A 27,106-nucleotide genomic window follows, 5' to 3' on the forward strand; every position below is an offset into this window, starting at 1 on the left:
GTCTTTGTTGATCTTAGAGCCATCTCTGAACACTGATTGCAGCTGATTGTGGCAACCAGTGTTTTTTGCTGTGGGCTGACTGTTTCACTAGGGATGACTTTACCATCATTAATTCTACCCCAATGCCCTTTTCTTACTAGGAAGAAATCTACCTGAGTTGCATGTTGGCTACTCTTGTATGCGATCTTATGACTGTCCCTCTTTCTGAACCATGTGTTGGCTACTATCAAGCCATTTGCCAGACTGTCTAGAATGACCTCCTTCTTTATTCCTGTTGCCCCAGCCATGTGAACCCAGACAGTCCTCATATCTTGCTCTGTCGGTCCCAATATATGCATTTAAGTCACCCATCATCAACACTAATTCCTGTTGTCCTGCTTTATCTAGTAGGTCCTGCAACTGCTGTTTGAATGCACTCTTTTCCTTACTATCACAACCCTGCTGTGGGGCATAGGCTGAGATTGTAAATACTGCCCTATCATCTGATTGCCATGAATCTGTCACTAGTTCTGATGATATCTCTCACTGCCTTCTGAAGCTTCTCTCTCACCGCAATTCCCACATCATTTCTAGCCTGTCCCCCTTCTGAGTAGTAGACTCTGGATCCCAAGACAAGTGGCTTTGCTGCAATGCCCTTCCATCTTGTCTCTTGGATACATAGGATATCCAGCCTCCTCCATATCATTATGTAATCCACTTCCAAACTGAGTCCTGTCAGTGAACCTACATTAAGTGTAGCATGTTTGGTAGGTTGATTGGATTTAGTTCCAGTTTTCACTGGGCAACTAGACACCAGCTAGATGGGCTTTATGGTGGGCACAGACTGGCCAAAAGGGGCACATACACCCCTCCCACCATTAGCAAGGTACCCCGGCATAGGTTGGAGTAAGCTGGGTCCTCACCTCACATATCACCAGTAACTACCCAAGCCCATTTTTGGTGACATTAGTCAACATGACCGAATCACCTAGAGCCATATTTTATGCCATTGAGTGGCTAGCCCTTACACAGAGCGCAGTCTGGGATCCATGTTCTCCTATCTTGAGGATATGGTACACCATAGTAGATGCCCAAAGCAGTTGATCTGTCCAACTCTTCCCCCTATAGGGCACCATGTAGAGTCTGTAATGCTACCCACAGCTCCATTCATCGGTGGTTTTTGAGATGGATACACTGAGCTTGTTTTTAGGAGATGGGAGTAACTCCACAGATACATAGGGAGAACATGCAAACTCCAAACAGGCCTTGGTTGGCGGTCTGGATCATACCTTGTACATGGGAAGTGAAGACCTTAACCATCATGCCATCAATTTGCTGCTGCACATGTCATTCATGGACATTCTTGATTGAAAAACCTATGGAAGTAGCCATGGATGCAGTGGAGTGTGCTTTCAATGAATGTGGAAGAGTAATGCCAAGTTTACTATAAATGAAGGAAATGCAGTTTGTCAACCACTTTGATAACATAATCTTAGAAACTGGTTTTCCAAAGTTGGTTCATAGAATGAGATGAACAATTGGTAAGCTTTTCTTGATTTTCTCAGTCCTATGCAAATAGAAGCATAACTGTCTATGAACATCCAGTAAATACAAGATATATTCTGCTTTGTTGGTAAACTTAGTAAAGAACACTGGTAATTCAATATCTTTTTTAATATTGGATTCTGATGCCACCTTCAGCAGAAACGACAGATTAGTATGCAAGGTCAGTCTATCTTTGTGGAAAATTAAGTATGGAGTGTAGAGGATAATGCTTGATTCTCAGAAATTCTTCTTGCAGAAGTAATGGCAACCAAGAAAATTGCTTTCCATGTAAGATATTTTTGGTCACATGTTGCTGTTGGTTCAAAACGGGATTGTGTAAGAGACTGTAGCATCAGATTTAAATCCCATGGATGGGGTAGGGTCTTTAAAAGGAGGCCTTAGGAGGACAGTACCTTTTAAGAAAGCCTTACTCAACTTGTGAGAAGTTATAGAGGAGTCATTAAATCCAATGTGATAATTGGAAATTGCTGCCATTTGCACTTTACTGGTTGAAGAGCTAGCTCTGTTAAGAAATAAGAGCACTAGAAAGTCCAAAATGCAATCGATAGGGGCTGAAAAGGGGTCAAAATGTGCTGTTGTGTCCAATTAACAAATACTGGAATATATTTTTCTTGTCAAAGGTTAATGGGATAATAAAATTATATGGTGAACAGGTGGAGAGAGCATGGACTGTCTGGCTATTAATGGAATTGGAGAAGGTAAGCAGTCAGCTTGACGTTTGGTATATCTGGATGTGTCATAACTGTCGGGTGAGACAGGAAGTCCAGAGTCAGATCTAGGTTCCACAATGGTTGAACCAGGTGAGGCCAAAGGAAGGGAAAACAAATTTTTCAAGGCCAGTAGGGTGAAATGAGGATTACTTTGGTCTTTGAGCTGTCAGCATTCTGCAGAAAATTCAGAATCAATGGAATTGGTGGATAAGAATAGAGAAGAACAGGGGGTCAATTGTAAAGTAGAGCATCCCTTGGTGACTTCCTCTGTGGATGGATTAGAGCAAAGTAGTTGTTGCACTTGTTTATGGGAAAGGGAGAGACAAAGAAGTCACACCAAGGCTGGCCCCATCAACAGAAAATCTTGTCTGCCACTGCTTCATTGAGGAAACATTAATAGGGTAGAAGAATGCACCTGTTCAGTTTTTCTGCTATCACATTGGATTTCCCCAGAATGTGCATTGCTAATAGAAAGCTGTTGGAAGAGATCACCCATTGCCAGACCATGACAGCTTCTTGACACAATGGTTAGGATATCGTTCCCCCTTATTTGTTGATGTACCATGCAACTGACATGTCTATTTGAATCACAGTCATCCCAGAGGGAAGAGCATCCTGAAATGCCTGCAATACTAAGAGCACCACTCTCATCTCCAGGACATTTATGTTCAAATTGACCTCCTGGGGGGACCAAGTGCCCCGGACTGTCTTTTCCATAAAATGCCCCCCCCCAACCTATCTGGGAAGTATCTGTGGTCACTATGGTCTTGGGGGTGTTGGGGAATGAAAGGACATCCTTGAAGTATTTGGATGGATTGGATCCACCAACTCAGATCTCATTTGCATGTATGGGTAATTCTTATCTGTGTGACATTGATTAATAAAGGATTGATCACTGAATAGCCAGCATCCACTTAAGAATCTTCATGTAAAACTTGGCTAGTGGGAATAAAGTTATTGCTGCAGCCATCAAGCCCAGAGTCCAAAGGGCTAGATGGGCTGAAATTGAGGTACTCACCATAATCTTTCTAACTTGGGATCTTATTGTCTGAACTCTGTGTGGTGGAAGAGAAGCAATGGCAGATTTTGTATTGAGAAGTGCTACTATAAACTCCAATGTCTGAGTTGGCTGTAGTTTATGGTTATCCCCAGAAGAGAGCAAGTGGCCTGATACCTGGTCGGAGCAGAAATGAGCCAGTCATCCAGGTAGGGAAACACTCAGAATCCCTGCAGTCTGAGGTGAGCTGATACTAATGCCTTTCATTTGATGAATACCCTGATGGTAATGGTGAATCCAAAGGGCAGTACTCTGAACTGGAAATGTCTGGCTCCCAGCCAGATGTATAGGTACTTTCTGGATCACCTGTTCATTTTTATATGATAATAGGTGTCATGAAGATCTATAAAGAGCACATCCAGTCGTCCTTACCCAGAAAGGGTAGAACAGACTGAACAGTGACCATCTAGAATTTGGTTCACTGAACTGATGTGTTTAGATTGGTGACATCCAAAATTGGCCTCCTGTCTACTGTTTTCTTTGGCACTAAAAAGAACCTTGAGTAAGTTCTGGATTCTATTTGGTCTGGTGGGACCTCTTGGATGACTCCTTTTTTCTAGCAGCTTTTGAATTTGAATTGCTGCTTGATCCCCTTGACTGGGTGGAATGTCGGGATTTTTCTTGGAATTGGACATGGAAGGGAAAGGATATTATATAACCTATGTAAATAATCATCTGCACCCAAGTATCTTTTGTTTAGTCTGGCCAGGCTCTCTGGTGCAGGAATAAACACCCCCTGGCTATCTCCAGATGTGGACAGTTGAGCCTCTGTTCATGGGATCTGATAGGGTTTGTCAAAGAAAGATTCTCGCACGCCCTGGTTTTGCAGGCCACCTCTGCCACAAGGGCATCACTGTCCATTAGAGTTCCATTCTCTGACTGTGGGAGAACCTCCTCAATGTGTGTCTTGGAAAGAACCTTGAGACTTTTTTGAACCACATCTTTCAGCTACTGCACAGATTCCTGGAATAGGATCTTTGAGGAGGTGAAAAATATACATCCATGGCAGACAAAATCTTTCCATCCTTCTCACACCTAGACAGTATTTCCTTTACTTAAGGGCCAAACAGTGTAGTTCCATCAAAAGCAGCATTGATGAAAGAGGACTTAAATGGCTCTGCAAAATTGCACAAGCACATCCAGGTCTGTCTCCCCATGGAAATGCCTGAACCTGCTGCTCATGAGGTTTCTTCCTCTATGTTAGAAACTAAACTCATAGAAGAGTTGGATATTAACTGTAGGGTTGTCAAATGAGATGTTACAAAATCTTGAGCCTCTTCAGAAATGGCTCCTGCGAGAGTATTTGACAACTCCTTAGTCATATCCCTCTGGAGTCTAATAAAGTGTGCCAAATAATTCAGTGACCTTAATGCAAAGGTCGCTGAAGCAAATACATGATGCCCTAATCTGTCCCTCACCTGCAACTCCCTACTGGGGGGAAGAAGAGTGATACTCTTGTCAGTGAGTTATTTCTTCAGGGAGCTGCTACAACTGTAGCATCAGCTGGAGCCCTTTCCCCCAGAACTGTCTATCCTCAGGTGGAGACATTATCCTGCCTGGTCTCCACTGTGTGGGTTCTATGGAATCAGGATCCTTCCATGCCCACAGAGAGATCATATCAATGAGCTCATTGATGGGCAGAGTCACCCAGGAGGTAGAGGGTCCAGTACCAAAGGCTTTCAGTAGAACAGATTCCTTGGACATAGGGTTGGAGAGAGTCTAGCCAACTTTCTGTTTAAGAATTTCCAGGATGTCTCCAAATGAGACATCTTCAGGAGGTGACGGTAGGGACCCTCACCTTCATCAAAATTTGTGTCTTCAGTGATGGACTCCTGTGGTTCCTCTTACACATCTTCTTCCTGGGCACCTCTTCAGTGGGATGCTCTGGGGAGGTATCAGAAGAGGAAATCAGAATTCCTTGAGAGGAATCCTAGGTCTTTGGTACTGGATGCTCCTGTGGAGAAAGGTGCAGAGGCTCTTGACGCTGTGAGAAAAATGTAGAATGCATGGGATTCAAGGGGGAAGTCTCAGTCAGATTTGCTGAGGCAGAGAAAACTTTCTTCTCAGCCTCAAATGCAGAGCTTGAAGGAGCGGAAGAGGGGTTCTGATCTGAGAAAGTAGGCTTCTGAATCATTAACCCCTGCCTCTCTGACAGCATTGTCCCCTAGGTGGAAGCGGGAGCTGAACTGTCCAGTGCTAAGGCTCTGAGGTGCAGAGAAAGCTACAAAAACTTCAGAGTTGAATGCTGCACTCCAGATCTGACAGGGACACTTCAGCTCTGAGAGCTCTCCAGATCCCAGTGGACCAGAGGTCTCAGAGAGGATCTCAGAGCCAGTGATATGGAAATCATCAGCTCTGAGGCTGAGGGATCCAGAGAGCTAGGGTCCTAGGACTCCAAAGAAACAGAAGGTGTCAGAGGAGGAATTTGCAAAGGGGATGTTGTGGAAGGATGGATAACCTGACCCAGTGGGAAAGGCACAGAAGGAAAACCAATCTGCCCCTGCTCTGAGAGGATATTCCTCACCACTCTCTCCAGAATGAGTAGAGTGAACAGATGGAGATGTCAGTCTTTGTAAAAAGGGTGATGGGAGTCTGTGAGGAACTGGATCCAAGGACAAGGAGTATCTGGTGCATGGAAGTAAAGGTATCTCGATAACTTCTGATGGTATCAGATCCAATAAGGTAGAATCTGATGGTTTGACATGTTTCTGATCTGATTTTGTCAGGGTCGAATCCAGTAGTGTTGAGATGGTCTGATCTGATGAATCCGTATGCTTCTGCACTCTCAAATTATTTTTAATCCAGGGCTGAGACTAGGTCCTTCTCTTTCTTGAAAAGACAGAAGAAGAAGATTTTGAAGAAGAAGGTCTAGGTTTAGATCACTCAGATATAGCTTCTCCAAAGCATGAAGGAATGAGACCTTTGAAAATCAACTTGTTCTTATGTTTCATAAGAGCAGAGGATTTGAAGCCATGGCAAATTGAGTAATCCTCTTGTAAATGAAGAGGGCCCAGGCAATAAACACAAAGCATGTGGGCATCAAAAACTGGCAATTTATGTCCACACTTAGTATATTTTTTAAACCTAGCAGGTTTGTTATCCATAACGAGTAATGAACAATAACACCAACAACAACAGCCACAACTATAACTCAGAGGAATCATACAATTATACAGAGGAAAAAGTATGATAGACAAAGATTTTTTTAAACTACTAAGAAAAGACAGTAAGGGAATACCAGCAATGGTAAAGAAAAGCTATGATAGAGTCGTAAGGAAGGAGCGATACTACTGATAGTATCCAAGAAGTACCAAGCACTCTAGAAAATAATAAATATAGTAATACAACAAGGAGAGATTGAAGATAACGATTATTAATTAGTGATTTGAGAGAAAAAAATACAAAACATTTTAACTTATCTAACAGCTCGAGAGAAATGGTAGACCATGTTTTTTAGCTTGAAGCGGCAAATGAGATCTGAGGTATTTGGAGGAGGTGCATTGTGGCTAAGGGAGAAGTTCGAGAGATTTGGTTGCCGTGAGCTTTAGCAATGGTTGAGTCAGATCCCACGGTTCAGATCCAAACCCAATAGTTGAGGATAGAATAAAAATTGACAATATCAGATCCAGGATTTGCAGGCTAAAAGTGAGAGCAATTTGGAAGACAGATACCCAGACAGTTCCAACAGTAGTAGGAGCAACCGGGCTAATAAAAAATAATTTAAAGCCATACTTAGAAATGTTACCAATATGTGTAACTCCATATGAATTGCAGAAGAAGTGAATTCTGGACACATTGTGAGTACTGAGAAGAGCACTTTTGTATAACATCAAAGACTGAATTGACGCTAATTTTGTGAATATTGATCATACCCTAACTTAGGAATTGTGTCCATTCCTGTCATGGTGTTGGAAACCCTAAAAGACTTGGGAGAAATTAAACAGGGAGATTTACAGGTGTTTTAAGGCTAATTATGACATGCAATAACTGCAGAATGTCCTTCGTCTGCCCATGGGCCTCATTGCAGTAGGTTGTGCAGGATGTGACCAGGAGGGCATCTTCACTAGGTGACCAAACCACCTCACTTTATTCTTTTTGATTCACATCCACCCAGATTGCTAGTATCATCATTCTATCATGAAAACTAAGCCCAGCAAACCTGAGGAGAAAATATGGTTGTGTAAGCTGCAGATACCATGACATTAGATGTTTGAATTCCTCAGTATTCCAGTAGCCTTTAGGCTATATGGGATGTGTCCTGCCCAGGATACAGCTAGCCAACTTCACAAAGCTCTGTCTCCCTCCCACATCCTAGCCCCATGGAGGAAATCGGTAATCAGAGTGTAGACAACTTCAGGACTTTCTTGCCCATACAAAAAGAACTAGCTTACTCATCCTGAACCACTAAAAATATAAACAGTAACAGGTAACTTTATATCCCAACTAACTATATACAATAGAAAGGAGTGGGTGTGGCTACAATAGCAGTCAGGAATTTGAATGCCTTCTGTTATGGTAAGTGCAACTTACACAACTAAACTATATTTTTCATTCACAATGCTACACTAGCCTTTGTCTATACAGGTTGATTACCAAAGCCTATGCAACCAGGGAAGAGGAAGGATAAAGGTCCAGAAACCATTGAAGAATGGTCCCAGCTATGGCAGTCTTAGACCTAGACCTGGAAAAGGAATCCAGTTTGGAATGCTTTGTACAAATATGTACAGGCACCATGTTGCTGCCTCTAGAATGCTTCTAGTGTCCATCCCTTTCCAGAATGCCATTGTTGAAGCAAAAGCTCTTGTAAAATTATCTTGATACTGCCTAGAATAAATTTGTTATGGTGGAAATAACAAAAAGTAATAACTGAGGAAAACAATGTCAAAATAGTCTGTTTTGACATAGGTTGTTCTTTCTTTGTCCCATCATAAGAAGTAAATAGCTTATCTGCTTTTCTAAAGGACTTAATTCTGTCAAGATTGTCTCAGAGCTGCCTATGCATGTCCAAAGTATGCAGAATACTTTCAGCCTTGTTCTGAGTGTCTACTTAGAACACTGGGAGATTGATAGCTTGATTCAAATTAAACTCTGAATCAACTCTAGGCATAAATGAGGGACTTCTTAATGTGGTCCTATATCTGTGGAAGACCAGACAACATTCACCCACCATGACGGCCTGCGACTCAGATACTCTTTTGAAGAAGTCAGAGCAATAAAAAGTAAAGTCTTCCACATGATGAACCTTAAATCAGCCTGACGGGCCAGTTTAAAGGGAGACATATGACAAATACTGTTTTTTGTCTGCAAATAAAATATTTAAATATTTTCTTAAAAGGGCAATAAATTCTCTGTGGAAGGGTTCCTCTTTGGGGATTTATCTGCCAGAAATAAAGACTGAAGCCTTTTGCTGCTCCTGTGAAGTTTCATAGCTGCTTCCTTTCAAGGAAGCAAGAAAGTACTAAAGTTGTCTATACTCTGACTGCTGATTTTCATCCAAGGTACTAGCCAATCATCAGTCAGAGTGGAGGTGTGGGAAGGAGTCAGAGCTATGTGAATCTGCACGGTTGTATCCTGGACAGAATACAGCCCATAAAGGCAAAGACTACTTCAGAAATGAGAACATTGAACATAATTAATTTCTGCTACTTCCATCAACGATCTACACCTTTGGTTATTACCCAAATCTCATAAACATAGGTGAGAATATGAACAAAGGTTAGCTGTTAAACTGAGAACTTCATCTTTAGACTCATTTCCTGCTTCATCATCACACACACCTATAAAAGTCCATTGCAATATCTGTGCTGCAAGCATCCATTGATCCATCTCTGAATCCCTTCTACCTTTGGTCATGAACTAGACCCCAATATACTTAAATATCTGAGGATGTCCTTACATTCGCCACTGCATTACTTATAGGATTCCCTGCCTTGTGAGGCCTGTTGTCCTGCCAGTCTACCAAAGTCTACCATTTCTTTAAGGTACGCTGAACGTCACCTAAACCCTCCTCATGCAGCATAGGGCATAAACGTGATGTTCAGGCATACCATCCTCAGAATGTCTTTGCCACCAGTCTGAACTCTGTTGTTAACTGTAGATCTGTTTGCTTCAGTCTGTTTTTTGCTGATTTTTTTCTGTTTATTAGAACTCCGGTGATTTCTCCTGTTTGCTGAAGTCCTCACCACTGCAGATAAGTACCCAGTTGGGGGTTTTGATCTTCATTTTTTTATGCTGTTTGGGGGGGGGTTAATGTCAACCAGGAAAGGTAAATGCCAGTGTGGGAGACAGATTCCCATAATGACAGCCACGTTAAGTGCCTTTTTGCCTAGGAGCTTCTCACGACTATATGTCTTGTTCTATTTGTCCAGAATTATTCAAAAAGACTTCATAGTAAGCTTTTGTCCCCTTCATTGTATATTGAGAATCAGTGTCTTCAGCTACTTGCTAAAGATGCTATGGATGTAACCTCCTGCCCTAAAGCTCAGCTGTCAGGGAAGAAGAAGGTGAAAAAGGTAAGACCAGAATCTGCCGCTGTCCAGTCTCTGCCAGGGGTTTATCCTGAGATTATTACAAACCTGGAAACTCGCCTGGTTGTGTTGTTGGATTCCTGTGCCTCATCCAGATTGGAGGCCAGCAAGGATCTGGCAGACAGTGTGTCCGACAAGGCTTTGCAGGTATCTGTTTTGGGCATTTAGGGGGAACCATGGTTGATTGTTTCAGAGGGGTCTAGGGGGTTCCACAGTTTCTTTTTAGGGAAGAAGTTCCTACTTGATTGTGGAATGCCATCCTGATTCAGAGCTCTCTCATTTTTCAGGACAGATGTCCCCTTAAAAAAGAAACAGAAAACTAGACATTTCTTCTGCTCCTAAGGACCCACAAAGTGAATGGCAGGACTTTACTTAGGGGTTATTTAATGCTTTACTGTTGTTAAGGCCACCTCAAAGGGTTTCAGTTCCTGCTCCTCCTTGGTCTTCTTCTTCACCTAAAAGGCCCAGGGAATTAAATTCTTCTGAGGAAGAGTTGGATTTTGATGAAGAATCCCTTACATATTCTACCCAGATTCCCTCTCCTTTAGACTACAGGTCTGAGAAGGAAGAATATAATAGTCCAGATAGTCCTTCTGAGGAAATTTCCTTTGGGGACACAATCTCTAGGATGATGGATTTTGTTTATAGTGGGATTGTGCTCAATTTTCTGATATCCATAAGAGGTACTATGAATTACTGCAGATGTAATTTCCTAAACCTGCGGTTATTATTCCTGTCTTGGCTGCTTTACTAGATGTTTTTTTCTAATGCCTCTCAGCTAGAGCTGGTTTTGCTAATGACATTCTTCATGGCTTCTTAGAGGGCTCTACTACTCCTTTTTCCTCCCAATTGTCTTCTTGAGTTTTGGCACTCTCCCATTTATAATGAATACTGCTGCAGTGAATGTAAGGACATAGTACATTTGTGTAAAATCTTACCATAACTGTAGATGTCCTTGCCTTCACTGCTGCAGTATTCACTCCCTCCCTCTATCCCCCAGTCTGTATTGCCTTTCTGGATGTGCAGGCACTCTTTGGTTTTCCTTGGACTGCTGTTCCTACTGGGGCAATCAGTTCTGAGGATGGTACACCTGAACATCACCTTTATGCCCTATGCTACGTGAGGAATGTGTAGTGTGATGCCCGTGCCCTGACCCAGCAATCAAGGAGCCTCAATCCTCACCACTAACACCAGAGAGGGTGTTTCATATATGAAGAAAGGATAACAAATACACACAGTAAAGTGCAATTTCCCTTAAGAGCACACAGGGATCATAGTCAGTCCAGGGCTGGTTGCTCCCTTGCTCTCCAGGTCCCCAATAAGACTCCCCACTGGCACAGCTATAGGGTCCAGATCTCAGCCTAGCTGGGCAAGATAAAATCCCCAGCACTCTCTCTGTCCAACCAGTGCTTCGTGTCCCTGCCCAAGTAGCTGACACACACACTTTGAGATATGTTTATACAGCCACACAAGACACTCCTGGGGAAGCCTGGCACAGGTTCTCCATCTGTGCCCCATTTTCCAGACTATACGGTAGTATCCCACTACCACCCACCTAATAATTATCAGCTACTTAAAGGCCCTTAAAAGGGTGTCCAATTATTACTGTGCAATATTATTATCCAATTGGTAAGTGTGACTAATCAGTCAAGGCTTATTTGAAGTGACTTGGTCAGTAAACTCTATAAATATGCAATGTATTCTAGAGCTTAACTTATCTCTACACAAACCAGCCACAGTTAAAAGGTTTTAAAATATTTAATAATAAATAATAAAAACACAAGACAATATTTCTTACTACACAGTGCTAGTCAAAAGTTCAGAGATCACTTAAAATAAATCAGTAGTACAGTTCTGACATCACAGAAAAACACTTTCTAATCTTTCTAGTTTCTAGCTATCTCTAAAAGAAAACACGAGTCTAAGATAACTTACATAAGACAACAGCCAGTGCTGTGAGTTGGATGATCGAGACAAAAATGTTTAATGCCTTCTGATCCTCTGTTTAAACTGAAATTGCAGTTCTGATAAACATTACATTATTCTTTCACTTTCCTGGTGTTTCCAGGCCAACAGAAACTGCATCTACATTCTTTTACACTTTGGCAGAAACCAGGGCAATAAAAATACATTTGCATGTTTAAATCTTAACTCTTGGTTAAAACAACAGAAAGAATGTGCTAGCCCAGATGGAATGACTCTGAAGCTTAAACTTCAAGGGACAACATGAAGTAATTTTAATTTCAAAGGACAGACAAGAAATTTTTAACTTAGCTTTCTTTACAGCAGATGGCAATGTTGCTACACTGTTTTAAGTTCAACATTTCACATCATATTTTTTCATTTAAGAAAACAAGTTTGTATTTCACCATTCATATTTACAAATGATAGAATTATCCATAAAATTCTATCTGGCTAGGCTGGCAGCCTTCACATGTAGGTAACGTTCAGTGTACATTATAGCAATGGTAGACTTTGGTAGATTGGCCGGACAATGGGCTTCACGGCAGGGAATCTCATAAGTAATGAATACATCAGCAGTGAAGGCAAAGACATCTACTGTTATGGTAAGTTTTTTCACAACTGTACTTTTTCGTGAGAAAGCTCCAGTTGAACCGCCTCTGCCATAGAACAAATTATTGCTTGGTAAGTGTATGTCTTTGCTTATGTTGTTCGTATTGTTATCTTGTTTTATTGCAGTATCTATTTTTATTGCAGCATATAATTTCAAGTCTTTTTGCCTTGAATCTTTTGTCTTCAAAGATCTGATTAGGAGTGAAAACAAAGCTTGAGTCTTGGTCATTCATAGGTTCATAGGTTCATACTAGGCTATCTGCCCTAGGGTATTTATAAGCCTAGCCAGAGTGTGTTTGGCTTTTGCCACCCATTTTAAATTAATTTTGCTATGCCCTTTTTCGAGGTTAGTATACTGTGCCTCTGTCTAACAGTGACACAGAAGTGATACCCGGGGTAAACCTACGATCTCCCATCCACTCATCAAGATTCCTCTTGAAGAGATTCAATGAGGGACTCTACCTAACCTGGACTGGGATTTTATTCCAGAGTGAAGGGAGCCTCTGGGTTATGAATCTGTCCCTCCAGCATGTCCTATTTATTTCAGTGCTGAGGTTTAAGTCTCTCAAGCACGTAGCTCGATGGGATTTGGATTTTCTGAGGTGCAGCATGTCCATTAATTCCGGGTTGGACATGGCTTTATACGTCAGGCACAGATCGCCTCTGAGCAGGCGGTATGCCACTGAGTAGAGCTGGAGTTTCTTTAACCGGGCAGCATATTGGCATCTGTTTGAGCCCTATGATCCTCTTGGTGAGGTACTTTTGGGGTCTTGCCAGTTGCTGCAGGTGTCTGGTAAGGTACATCCCAAAAGGGGCATTGTACTCAATTATGGGCCTGATGAGGGATGAGTAAAGAGGCACGATGACCTCCCCTGATCTAGATGTGAATCCCTTCATGATTAGGTGGGCTATATAAAATGTTTTTCTAACCACTTTGGCCACGTGGTTGTCAAATGAGAGATTGCTATCAACTTGGGTCCCCAGGTCCCTAATTACTTCTTCTGTACTTAATGGATTACCACCTATGTGGTAATTTGTGGGCACTTTGTTTTTGCCAAAGGGGATGACTATACACTTTTTGGCATTTAGCTTGAGGCCATGGCTCTGGCACCAGTTGTCTGTTTCTATGAGCCCCTTTTGGAGGATGCTTGTGTCAGTTGGACAGTCGATTATGGTGCCCAGTTTGCAGTCATCTGCGAACTTAGTCAGCCACAGTCCTTCCGTGTTGGCCTGTACCTCCAAGAAATATATACCGAACAAGAGAGGTCCCAGGACTGAGCCTTGTGGGACGCCACTTGTAACTGGTTTGGAGTCTGACATGGCTCCAGCAATTCTAACCATGTGGGTTCTGTCCTTGAGCCAGTTTGCAACCCATCTAGTGACATAGGGGTTTATATTTAAGCTGGTGAGCTTATCTATAATGCCCGAGTGGGGTATTGTATCGAAGGCTTTTGCGAGGTCCAGGTAGGCTGTGTGGACCACCTTCCCCTCGTCAATGGCCTTGGTGACTGTTTCAAAGAAATCAACCAGGTTTAAGAGGCAGGATCTGCCCTTAACAAAGCCAAACTGGGTAGGATCCAGTGTTTGTAGGTCCCCAATATCTTTATTTCTGAGGTCCATGATGATCCTTTCCATAGCTTTGCAGACTAAGCTAGTCAGGCTTATGAGGCGATAGTTTCCAGGATCCGTTGAGGTACCACATTTGTGGAGAGGGACCACTGTTGCTGTACGCCACTCTTTGGGTACATATCCTGTAGTAAGGCTGAGATTGAACAGTAGTTTTATGTTTGGGTTTAGCTCTTCTTGGAGTTCCTGTAGGATGCAGCCCAGGACACCGTCTGGTCCCATTGATGCTGTGTTTTTTGCTTTGCAAAGGGCAGCTCTTACCTGAGCATCTGAGATATCAGGGGGGCAGCACTCTGCTGGGATAAATATTTGCCCTTTTGGTGGGGAGGGGGGGGGAGAAGTTTGCGCTGAACCTGTCAGCTAGGATGTTGGCAATGTCTGTGGGTTTGGTGTATTTTTTGTCATTTTGGACTAATTCTGCGCATATCTGGGAATTCTCACCCAGGTTCCTAACATAACTAAGGAAAGCCTTGTGATTATCCTTAGTGTCCTGTGCAATTTTTCTCTTGAAGCTGGCCTTAGACAATTTTATGAGTGCCCGTAGTTTTTTGCTAATACTGATCAGAGATGCCTTCCCTTTTTGGGATTTTGCTCTATCATGTAGTAGCTTCCTCCTTCTATTGTATAGTTTGTTTATGGCTGGGGTCCACCAGACAGGACGTCTGCCTTTGGAGGATTTGGTCTTGGTTTTATTTGGGATTGCATGATCCATGCATTCCTGAAGGTGTTCATAGAATGCGTTTATAAAGGATTCTGCGGTCTGGGCCATAATTTCCACAGGCCCGGGGGCTTTGAAGGATTCCACCTCGGTTTTGTGGAGTGTGAAATTTGCTTTAGAGAAGTTTTTCACTGTGGTTTTCAGGGCAGGGGGTGGAGTCGGGATGTGAATATCCAGTGAGATTAGTTTATGGTCTGATGCTACCAGTGAGGGATACACTTCTGGTCTGGAGCATAGAGTCCCCATGTTGGTGATGATCAGGTCCAGTATGTTTTCCCCTCTTGTGGGAGTGGTAACAAGTTGTTCCATAGCATTTGAGTTTATAAATTCTAGGAACCTTTGGGCTAGGGTGTTGGAGCTAGAGTAATGCTCCCAGTCTATGTTTGGGTAGTTAAAGTCGCCCAATATAATGGTGTTTGGAGAGACCTTCATATTTTCCAGTGTTCTCAGGAAGGCCGAGTGGGGTTCCTGGGTTTGGGAGGGTGGTCTGTAGCAGGCTATAAACTGGAAGGTAGTTTTACCCACTGTTAGTTGCACATGGATAGTCTCTGATGCTTCGTGCTGTGCCACCAACCTGGAGGTGTGGGTATCTTTGACGAATATTGATACTCCCCCTCCTTTTGTGGTACGGTCCAAGTTTTGGGGCCGAAAAGCATGGTATGAGGTATAACCTGGTAGTGCTGGGGTGCTCTCAGGAACCTTGAAACAGGTTTTTGTTACTGCACAGATATCGATGTTCTCCATGCTAATGAGAGTTTTGAATGCGTGCATCTTGAGGTTTAGACTTCTGGCATTGAGTAGCATTACTCTTAGTTTCTTATCCCTTGTGATACCTATGAAGGTGGGTTTGTCTTTTGGGCCTTGCCTAAAAAAGGCACTATGGGTGTAGCAAGAGCCTTTGCCAATATCCGAAAGCCCAGGGGTGACAGGTGCAAGCCGTCCCTAGCGAAGCATCGTGGCTTGTCGAGCATGTCATCCCAGGCTGACAGGCATTGGATCCCCTTTGAATGGCACCAATACTTAAGCCAATTGTTGAAATTTATTATCTTGTCTTCATATTGTGGCATCATTCTTGGTGAGGGTAAGATGCTACTCAAGGTCAGGGTCATACCGGCCTGGGCTACATGCTCAGAGAGCTCCTCTATGTCTCTTTTCATGTAGTCCAGGGAGGTACGTCTCAGGTCATTCACACCAGCATGGACAATGACTGAGTCATATTTGTACTTGCCTTGGAGTGACCTGAGTGCTTGTGTTATGTGGCGGATCCTAGCGCCCGACAGGCAGCTCACCCTGACCTTCTCCTTGTTTAGCCTGGTGAGCGGGACGTCAGTGTGCCTGACGATAGAGTCACCTATTACAAATGTATCAGGTGTGTTGTTTAGCCTTAAGGGCTGCGACTGTTCGGCACACTGGCTTTGTGAGCTTTGTGTTGCACATGTTTTGTTTTGGGGTAGCGGTTGCTTGGGTGTCTGCTTTGGAGGTCTCTGCTGCTTAGGCAGATTTTTATTTAGAGCCTCCGACTACAAGAGGTTAATTACCTGTGATCTTGATGAACAGGCACGTGACTAGCCAGACACTGGTATTTTTTATTTATAAACATTCCAAGGTTTTCCCTGAGATGTTAACTTGAACTGCCATTGCACAGATTAGTATAGACATTTTCTGCACCCTCCTACCCTGTTCCTGTTCTGGTTTTAAATCCAGTGGCTATGGAGTTGACTGTCCCTTTTGTTAATTACTATGTTAATTTGATCTCAGGATTCTCTCCTAGTTTTTTTCATTATGTCTTGATGGTAAACAAACAAAATCAAAAAATGTATATATATATATATATATATATATATATATATATATATATATATATATACATATATATAAAATATTGTGAGAGCACTACTCTTAAAATAATTATATAAATGATCCATTCCACTGTGTTACACAAACCCAGAATACTAACATTAAAAAAAACTACTGGTGTTTCCAGTTAGCCTCAGATGCAATCTTACTTAAAATTGAGTCTAGTTACTTTTGCAACTAAGCTGATTTTATATTACATGTCCTCAGCAACCACAATTTTGCACTAATTCTGCTTCCAGATTGTGGTTCAATTATATCAGGTGCTATTTTGGAACTCATTTACTATTTGTTACCTAGAGTATATAAAATATGAATTTGTCTAAGATCACAACAGAGGAGAAGGAATCATGTTGCTTGTTTACAAATCTATTCAGTCTATTCTAATTTCTAGTAATAATCACATGGAAAGTACAGTAAACTTATCATAACAGTAGACGATTAAAGATTATTGCTGCCACCCATATAGCCTAAGCTATATGGGTTATATCTTGCTAAGGATATAACAGATGGAGAACTTCCAAAGCTTCAGAGCTCCTTGCACGCATCTAAACCATTAGTCATCTTGAGCTGCGTTTACTAAAAGTCATGTTTGATGCCAAGCCCTTTAGAGCTTACATGCCGACAGAGAAAGGCAAGCTGTAGCCCAGAGAAGGACAATGATAGAAAAATAAACAAAAATGATCATACCCTGGCATAAAACACATACAAAATAATGGGAGGGATTGACTACCTCAGCAGTGTTCATTTGAAAATCAGCTGCTATAGTAAGTTTATTTACACAACTGTACTATGTTCTTCATATTGATCACTGCTGCAATAGAGTAGGCTACATGGGTAGATTACCATAGCTTAAAATGGGAGGAGGAAGGATGAGGCTGCAGGAAACCCTGGCAAATGGTCCTAAAAAAACTTGTCTTAGATCTGGAGAAGGAATCTAGTTTACAATGCTTTGTAAAATTATCTAGAGAGAACCAAGTTTCTGGTTCTAGAATACTTCGAGAATTCAACCATTCCAAACAGCCAGATTAAGCCAAGGCCCTGATAAAATCAAAATTGACCCTGCCTACCTGAAATTATCTTGTTATGATGGATGTAACAAAAAGTAATAGCCTGCAACAAACTTTTGGAGATAGTCTGCTTTGTCTTTTTTTCTTATCATCACAAGAAAAGAATAATTGATCAGAAGTTTTGAAAGATTTTGTTCTGTCAAGATAGTACCTGAGTTTCTATGTACATTCAAAGAATGGAGAAGCCTTCTTCTTTCATTTTTACGTTCCATAAAGAGAGAAAGAGATGGATGGCTTAGGTTAAAGTAAACTCCGATACCACTTTAGGCATAAATGAAGGAATATTTCATAAAGAGATACTATTTTTATGGAAAATAAAATAAGGCTGACCCACCATAAGAGCTTGCAACTCAGATATTCTTCATACAGTGGTGCGGTTATTAGGTAAAACTGTTTTCCAAATCAAGAACTACAAGTTAGCCCAATCAGCTGCTTCAAATGGAGCAAAAGTTAATATGTTATAGCCATTTATACTACCACATGTATAGCCATTTTAGGGTATGCACAATACCTCAACTACTTAACAGAAGTTAACCATTGAACCATATACATTACTTGTTGGTGACTTCAACTATCCACTCATAATCTAGAAAGCATATCTTACCAATGATAAATACACCCAGAGATGTTTTGAATTCATTAATACTAAGACATTTATGCAAACTGCACCTTTCTCAGCAGAGATGTCAATCTTCTAGACCTTATCCTCACTAACATATCCTCCAGTAGTTATACAACCACACTTGTTATCCCACCCCTAGTCAAATTTAACTATCTCACTGTGATTTTCTCCAGGAAAACCTGATTTATGGCCCCTAATAACTGTACAATTTTCAAAAATTACTCAAGAACAAACTACTTACTATTTGCCAATCTTGTTGTTGATCATGGATGCAGGGTTTAACATTGTGACACTAGTGAGTGACCTGCTTAATGTCAATCACTAATGTGAGATTCCAACATCTGGGCAGGAAAGATTAAGACTGAGCTGTCTTGGGAAGTTTTCTTTTCCCTAACAGCTTACCTAGACTTTGCCAAGGTCTTCTAAACTGTCCCCATACTGGTATTATTAAAAATGTCTCCCAGCTCAACATTTTTCAGTATATCTCACTAGATTGCTAAGCGGCTATCTGATAAAACCCATACAGTTAAGGTTTGTAGTGTTTAGATAGAAAAATGTCATCAACAGTGTCCCACAGTGGCCTGCACTGTGCTCACTCCTGTTTTGCGTATACTATTCTGACATGAAAGCTGATATTAAGGGGACTGTGGCTAACTATGTTAGTGGATGATTGCAAACTGGGAGCTGTAATTATTGCTGTATCATGACCTGAATTGTGAGGGATATGCATACCTGCTACCATGAAAAAGCAGGGGTCAAAAATCTATTTGTGCGGAGATTGTATATCCATCCATGATTATGAATAATGAGGCAATGAACAGTCCTGATTGCTACTAAAACAGCCATGGCTAGTTTACATAGTTTGTGAGACTACATTTAGTAACCAAGCCTGTTACTATGTGAGATTAGTCATGTGGCAAGTCTAATACCACTGTGTGATAATGCCTGTAAACACAGAAGATAAAAAAAATCTCATCTGTAGAAACTAGAAATTCTGAGCCTACCTTGCAAGTAACTCCTCAAAATGTCATTAGGTCTATCTCATGAAGCCAATGAAACCCACTGCCAGCAAAACAATGAAATAAATGCATGATTAAAGCTACTTATAAAGGATCAACAAAACCAGTTTGTTGGTGTAGAAGACAAAATCCTGAATATGATCCAGGCTACCTGAGATTGATTAGTCTTCTGGGCAACCCAATCCTCCAAAGGCAGACGTCCTGTCTGGTGGACCCCAGCCATAAACAAACTATACAATAGAAGGAGGACGCTACTACATGATAGAGCAAAATCCCAAAAAGGGAGGGCATCTCTGATCAGTATTAGCAAAAAACTACGGGCACTCATAAAATCGTCTAAGGTCAGCTTCAAGAGAAAAATTGCACAGGACACTAAGGATAATCACAAGGCTTTCTTTAGTTATGTTAGGAACCTGGGTGGGAATTCCCAGATATGCTCAGAATTAGTCCAAAATGACAAAAAATACACCAAATCCACAGACATTGCCAACATCCTAGCTGACAGGTTCAGCGCACCCCCCCCCTCCCCACCAAAAGGGCAAATATTTATCCCAGCAGAGTGCTGCCCCCCTGACATCTCAGATGCTCAGGTAAGAGCTGGCCTCTCCAAAGCAAAAAACACAGCATCAATGGGACCAGACGGTGTCCCGGGCTGCATCCTACATGAACTCCAAAAAGAGCTAAACCCAAACATAAAACTACTGTTCAATCTCAGCCTTACTACAGGATATGTACCCAAAGAGTGGCATACAGCAACAGTGGTCCCTCTCCACAAAGGTGGTGCATCAACGAATCCTGGAAACTATCGCCCCATAAGCCTGACTAGCTTGGTCTGCAAAGCTATGGAAAGGATCATCATGGACCTCATAAATAAAGATATTGGGGACCTACAGACACTGGATCCTACCCAGTTTGGCTTTGTTAAGGGCAGATCCTGCCTCTTAAACCTGGTTGATTTCTTTGAAACAGTCACCAAGGCCATTGACGAGGGGAAGGTGGTCCACACAGCCTACCTGGACCTCGCAAAAGCCTTCAATACAATACCCCACTCGGGCATTATAGATAAGCTCACCAGCTTAAATATAAACCCCTATGTCACTAGATGGGTTGCAAACTGGCTCAAGGACAGAACCCACATGGTTAGAATTGCTGGAGCCATGTCAGACTCCAAACCAGTTGCAAGTGGCATCCCACAAGGCTTAGTCCTGGGACCTCTCTTGTTCGGTATATATTTCTCAGAGGTACAGGCCAACATGGAAGGACTGTGGCTGACTAAGTTCACAGATGACTGCAAACTGGGCGCCATAATCGACTCTCCAGCTGGCACAAGCATCCTCCAAAAGGGCCTCATAGAAACAGACAACTGGTGCCAGAGCCATGGCCTCAAGCTAAACGCCAAAAAGTGTATAGTCATCCCCTTTGGCAAAAAAAAAGTGCCCACAAATTACCACATAGGTGGTAATCCATTAACTACAGAAGAAGTAATTAGGGACCTGGGGACCCAAGTTGATAGCAATCTCTCATTTGACAATCACGTGACCAAAGTGGTTAGAAAAACATTTTATATAGCCCACCTAATCATGAAGGGATTCACATCTAGATCAGGGGAGGTCATCGTGCCTCTTTACTCATCCCTCATCAGGCCCATAATTGAGTACAATGCCCCTTTCGGGATGTACCTTACCATACACCTGCAGCAACTGGAAAGACCCCAAAAGTACCTCACCAAGTAGATCATAGGGCTCAAACAGATGCCATATGCTGCCCGGTTAAAGAAACTCCAGCTCTACTCAGTGGCATACCACCTGCTCAGAGGCGATTTGTGCCTGATGTATAAAGCCATGTCCAACCCGGAATTAATGGACATGCTGCACCTCAGAAAATTCAAATCCCATCGAGCTACGCGCTCGAGAGACTTGAACCTTAGCACTGAAATAAATAGGACATGCTGGAGGGACAGATTCATAACCCAGAGGCTCCCTTCACTCTGGAATAAAATCCCAGTCCAGGTTAGGCAGAGTCCCTCATTGACTCTCTTCAAGAGGAATCTTGATGAGTGGATGGGAGATCGTAGGTTTACCCCAGGTATCACTTCTCTGTCACTGTTAGACAGAGGCACAGTATACTAACCTCGAAAAAGGGCATAGCAAAATTAATTTAAAATGGGTGGCGAAAGCCAAACACACTCTGGCTAGGCTTATAAATGCCCTAGGGCAGATAGCCTAGTATGAACCTATGAACTTTTAAAGGTGGTGTAGGGGACAAAAAGAGTAATGCGGCTTTGCTGGTTCACCTTTCCTTGGGGAGAAGGTGCAGGAGTGCATAAATAGGGTGGCCAGTCCCATGGCTGAGTCCCCAGTGGAGACCAGAGTCCCCCCGAAGTACTGGCTTCAAGGTGGGCAGGGCTGCCCTAGAGGTTATGTCACTCACTGCATGTAAAACCCTGTTACTGAGAGTGAGTATTGAAGTTAGGTTCATAATCAGCAAATGAAAAAAAAAATCAAGCCTAATGACTGCCTCAGTAGTACATCCCCATACCCTCTCACGCCTGTCATGAGGAAAGAATAGGCCAATTGACTGAGAAAGAATCTGATGATTGTCAGATAGTGAGTCAAAACATAAATAAACAAGTAAAAACTATCAACAGCAAAAAGGATACAATAATGCAAACTACAGTGTTGGTGAAATTAATAGAAATATTGACAAATAATGGACATTTCTAAATTTCTTTAGTTATTTTCAGTATGGCTTTTCAGAAATTCACAAAATCATTTCAATTTGCAAATTCTTTAAGAAAAAGCTGTTTGGCATGAAATTACCACTTGTTACTCACCTACTTAAAGAGAAATTATGTCATAATGAAGCAACTCTATAGTTTCAAAAATGGCTAAATTGGCTGACTTAACACCTCAAAAACATGCAAAAGTTGAGATTCTGTTCAAAGCAGGTGGTGCTGAATAAGAAATTACCAAGAAAGTTGGAGTTAGTCAGCCATCTGTCAGCCGAATTCAGAAGAAACTGAATACCAGGGAAGGGTTGTCACCCAGATGTTCTGGCAGATGTGGTCTCAGAGGGTCCACAACTACTTAGGATGATTTGTGCCTGATCAGAGAATATTGTAAGAATCACAAGTCATTCAGCAGATAGCTGTAGGGAATTCTGGAATAACAGGGTGTTACAGTGAGTTCCAGAACTGTTCGACAGAGACTTCTGGATGCTGGGCTTCAAGCCTGCAGACCTCTGAAGAAACAGAATTTGTCCAACCAAATGAAAATAAAAACACTGTGCTGGGTGAAAGAGTTTCAAAACTGGTCAGAAGAAAATTGGGACTGGGTTGTTTTCAGTGACAAGAGCTTAATACAGTGTTCAGATCAGCAAGTACAATATGTCAGATGACAATCTGGAGAGCAAATGAGGGATGAGCGACAATTGTATAATTCAACGTGTCAAGCACCCCACTCAAGTGAAGGAACAAGTTGCCTCTACATTGTTCAGGGAAACATGAAGCAAATACTACAGAACCATACTACAACAATGTCTACTTCCTCAGCTGTGTGACTGGGCAAAGAAGAAGGGATTTACCAGGACAGGGGATTTCATCTTCATGCCTGATGGTGCTCCATGTCACAAAGGTCGACAAGTGACAAGTTTCCTTGAGGTCCATGGCATTGAAGTTTTACCATGGCCAGGTAACAGCCCAGATGTGAAACCAGTAGATAACTTGTGGGCTATTCTGAAGTTAGAGATGAAGAAAAAGACCATAACAAGCAAGCAGTAACTGAGTGAAAACTTATTTCAGCTTGGGCACACAATATTTCTATGACTGAGCACTGCTGTTAACTAGTTCGTTCTATGCCTCACCGAGTTAAATCTTTGATAAAGGCCAAAGGGTCATTCACAAAATATTAGAACATTGTATTCGAACATTTTCTCATATAACATGAATTATATTGTTTGTCATTTCATATGCTTGTATTGAGTTATATGGCAAAACAACAATAAAAACAAAAATAAATATTAATTTGTCCAACACTGTAGAGGTTCATCTGTAAGTATATCTTTTTTCATGACTCACATTTCCAGTAAAAAACAAAAAAGAGAAAAGAATAGACTTACTTAGCCAGGACATGTTCCACACATTTAGACCAGCTACTTCACAGGCAGGGGCTAAAGGTGGAGGTGTCTCTATTTACATCAAAAATAAATATACTTCAAGACTGGTCAAACAGGACAATGCACTTGAGCTGCTCCATGTTCAAATCACCATAGGTAAAATACAATGCCACTTCCTTGCAAGCTATAGGTTCCCCTCTATGACCCAGGAAACCCTTACCATGTATTTAAACTTATTATTTTATTATATTATTAGAAACGCTGACCATCTAACCTAATACCATATTCATGGGTGACTTTAATTACCCCCACTATTAACTAGGAATCCTATACAACATCAAACATACATGCACAGAGATTCCTGGATTTTGTAAACACAAACTCCCTGGACCAGATAGTCAATACACCAACCAGGGGGGCAACCATACTGGATCTGGTCCTCGCTAATATGGGAGAGTGCTGAACACCCCCTACTGTAATACCTTCCCTGGTAAGGTCAGACCACAAAATGGTCTCCTTTGAAGTAAAAATAAAACCCAGACCCCCAGCTAAAGTGGGAATATTCAGGAACTATTCTAAGGCTAACCTCCTGCTATTAAGTGAGAACCTGGCAAAAAGTCAAGCCCCTATAAACCCTGACAACACTTCTGCGTATGCAGAACTTTTCACAGAAACCCTGTACAAGCATGCTAATAGCTGCATAGAGGCAGCTGTACCCAATAGGAAGAAGTACAGAACTAACTCAAAAAACAAGCCACCCTGGTGGAATCACAAAATTAATCTTATCTATAACAGAAGGAAGAAAATCATGGCAATTAGGAGGTGCAGCACCCAGCAGGATAAAAGCATCCTCACCAAACTAAGCAAACAACTCAGAGGACAAATACAGTCTGCCAAAGCCAAATTTGAGGTAAGTTTGGCCTCCCAGCCCAAGAACAACCACAAAGCATTCTTTAGCTATGTCCATAACCTCAAAAGTGATAAACAATTGTTTGCAGATGTCATTGTAAATGGAGCCACCCATACTGAGCCAGAAGATAAAGCAAACCTCCTGGCTGATAAATTCATCTCCAACTTTACTCCTCTCTCCCCCTCAACCTTCCCTAAGGAAATATCATCAAATATAACTCCCCCAACTATTACTAGGGAACAGGTCCTTAATGCTCTCTCTAAGACCAAGTACACTGCATCAATGGGCCCAGACAATATCCCAGGATGCCTTCTGAATAGCATGAAACATGACCTATTAGGCCTCTGGAATTACTATTTAACTGAAGCCTGCAAACAGGCTTCTTGCCTCATGAATGGAGAAAGTCAACAGTCATCCCTCTGCACAAAGGTGGGCCATCTGCAGACCCTGGAAACTACAAACCCATAAGTCTCACTAGTCTTATATGTAAAGCCATGGAAAGAATTATCGTGGAGATGATCAACAGACATATAGTAAACCTCCAAACACTGGACGCAACCCAGTTTGGTTTCGTCAAGGGCAGACCTTGTATAGTCAGCCTGGTGGATGTCTTTCAGAAGCTCACCAAAGCAATGGATGAGGGCAAAATCGTTCACACTGCCTACCTTGACCTGGCTAAGGCATTTGACACAATACCCCACTCAGGCATTGTTGGCAAACTCAAGAGGTTAGGCACAAACCCGTATGTCACCCAGTGGATAGCCAACTGGCTGACAGACATGACCCAGAAAGTTACAATTGGGAAGTCCACCTCTACAGCGAGTCACAAGTAGAGTCCCTCGGGGATCAGTAATTAGACCACTCCTTTTTGCCATTTACTTCTTAGAAGTCAAGGCTAATGTCAGTGGTCTCTGGATGACTAAATTTGCAGATGATTGCAAATTAGGAGCTGTCATTGAATCTCATACTGACACTAATGTTCTCCAGGAGGGGCTGACACAAATAAACAACTGGTGTCAGAGTCACGGACTAAAGCTAAATGCCAAAAAATGCATAATAGCATCCTTTGGGAAGTCATCCATCCCTGGTAACTATCATATTGACAACACACCCCTTAGAACGGACCCAGTAGTCAGGGACTTAGGGACACACATAGATAGTAATCTAGCCTTTGATCATCACATGTCTACTGTAGTGAGGAAATCATTCTATGTTGCGCAACTTATAAACAAAGGTATGGCATCTAAGTCCAAGGAACTCATTGTTCCACTGTATTTGGCATTCATCAGACCTATCATTGAGTACAATGCCCCCTTTGGTATGTACCTAACCAGGCATATCCAACAAATGGAATGTCCACAGAGGTTCCTCACTAAAAGAATATAGGGCGTAAGTAATATGTCCTATGCTGACTGCCTCAAGGCCCTATCCCTATATTCTGTCTCCTACAGGCTTTTGAGGGGAGATCTATGCCTGGGATACAGGGCATTGTCAGACCCCACTCTGATGGTCTTCCTGCATATTCACAAAACAAACAGCACCAGAATTACCTATTCTAAAGACTTAAACCTTGCCTGTGATATAAATAGGACCTGCTGGAAAGATAGGTATGTATCCCAGACACTACCCCGTCTATGGAATAGACTCTCCATCTATGTAGAGTAGAGTTCCTCCCTAACCCAATTCAAGTGCAACTTAGACAATTGGATGAGAAACTAGAAATTCATCCCTTGTTTGGCACCTGTATCTCTAATTGACACAGGTAACCTGTAAATGGTTCATCTCCCAGGCCCATGCTTACACTTATCAAGTGTGTCAGAACTTGTCAAAGATTTAGGATGCATGTCTAGGCTTAAAAAGGCCATTGTGGTCATTAGCCTAGTAAACACATATGAACCTATGACCCTATGTCTATTACATGAGTAAATTTATCTTAAATATTCAATGAATGGTTCTCATATAATGGGAGTTTTTGAATGCTGTTGTCAGATTTACTTTATCCCTCCCCTCAAATTTGGGAAATAAGTTTCTGGTTGGTGCCAGTGATATATTGGTATGACCATGGTATTATGATAAGAGATTACTGATTTGTCATGACCCTTATCAAAGGTATTCAGTCAGTGTCAACCCACAATCTAATGAGGTTTAATGAATGATAACAAAGATATGAATTTAATACACAGTTTTGATATTCACTTTAAACCTGTTATGGTTTTAAAAAAAGAAAAGGGGAAGGTTGATTCTGTTTCTCCTGAGTTATCCCAGCTTCCATATCACAGATTCTGCTGAATGTCAGAGATGTCAAAATCCAGAACGAAATCCAGAAAGAAATCAGCATTTTGTTGAAGGCATGCTTACCTGATTGCTCAGAGGTGAGGTGGCCACTTGCTGCTGTTTCCAGGTCTCTTTCCCTAGTATGAATAGCACTTTTTGACTTAGAAGACTTGTTCTTCAGCATATTCTTTTTCTTATTATTCTTCTTCTGTTTTTTCAGTCTTATCTTGACTATACCTGCAGTAAACACACCCATTTTGACACGGGAGAGCAATCCAATTTTTTCCTGTGGAATTTTTGCATTTCTCTCAGCCTCACCCTTCAAGTCACTTTTGATGATGGCTTTTATTTTATGAATTTTACCTTTTATATTTGACTGAATTGCCGTTTCAGTTTTGCTTTTCTGATTTATTATTTCTTCGCCCATGAAAATCTAAAAATAAAGAGTTTACTGTGTAAAAATGCATAGTAAAATTTGAGCAAAAGT

At 41.8% G+C, this 27,106-nt stretch overlaps 1 protein-coding gene across 1 annotated transcript in view; it reads right to left on the minus strand.

The window, feature by feature from the left end:
* The window catches only part of LOC122794997, a 123,692-nt gene that overhangs the window by 20,399 nt on the left and 76,187 nt on the right, over positions 1–27,106 (minus strand). The window contains exon 4 of the mRNA XM_044063687.1: positions 26,704–27,052. Within this exon, the coding sequence (XP_043919622.1) occupies positions 26,704–27,052 (349 nt within the window). The remainder of the gene's footprint in view (positions 1–26,703; positions 27,053–27,106) is intronic.

Source organism: Protopterus annectens, chromosome 1.part0 (genome assembly GCF_019279795.1).
Source record: "Protopterus annectens isolate FY-2018-M chromosome 1.part0, PAN1.0, whole genome shotgun sequence".
Classification (NCBI taxonomy): Eukaryota; Metazoa; Chordata; order Ceratodontiformes; family Protopteridae; genus Protopterus; species Protopterus annectens.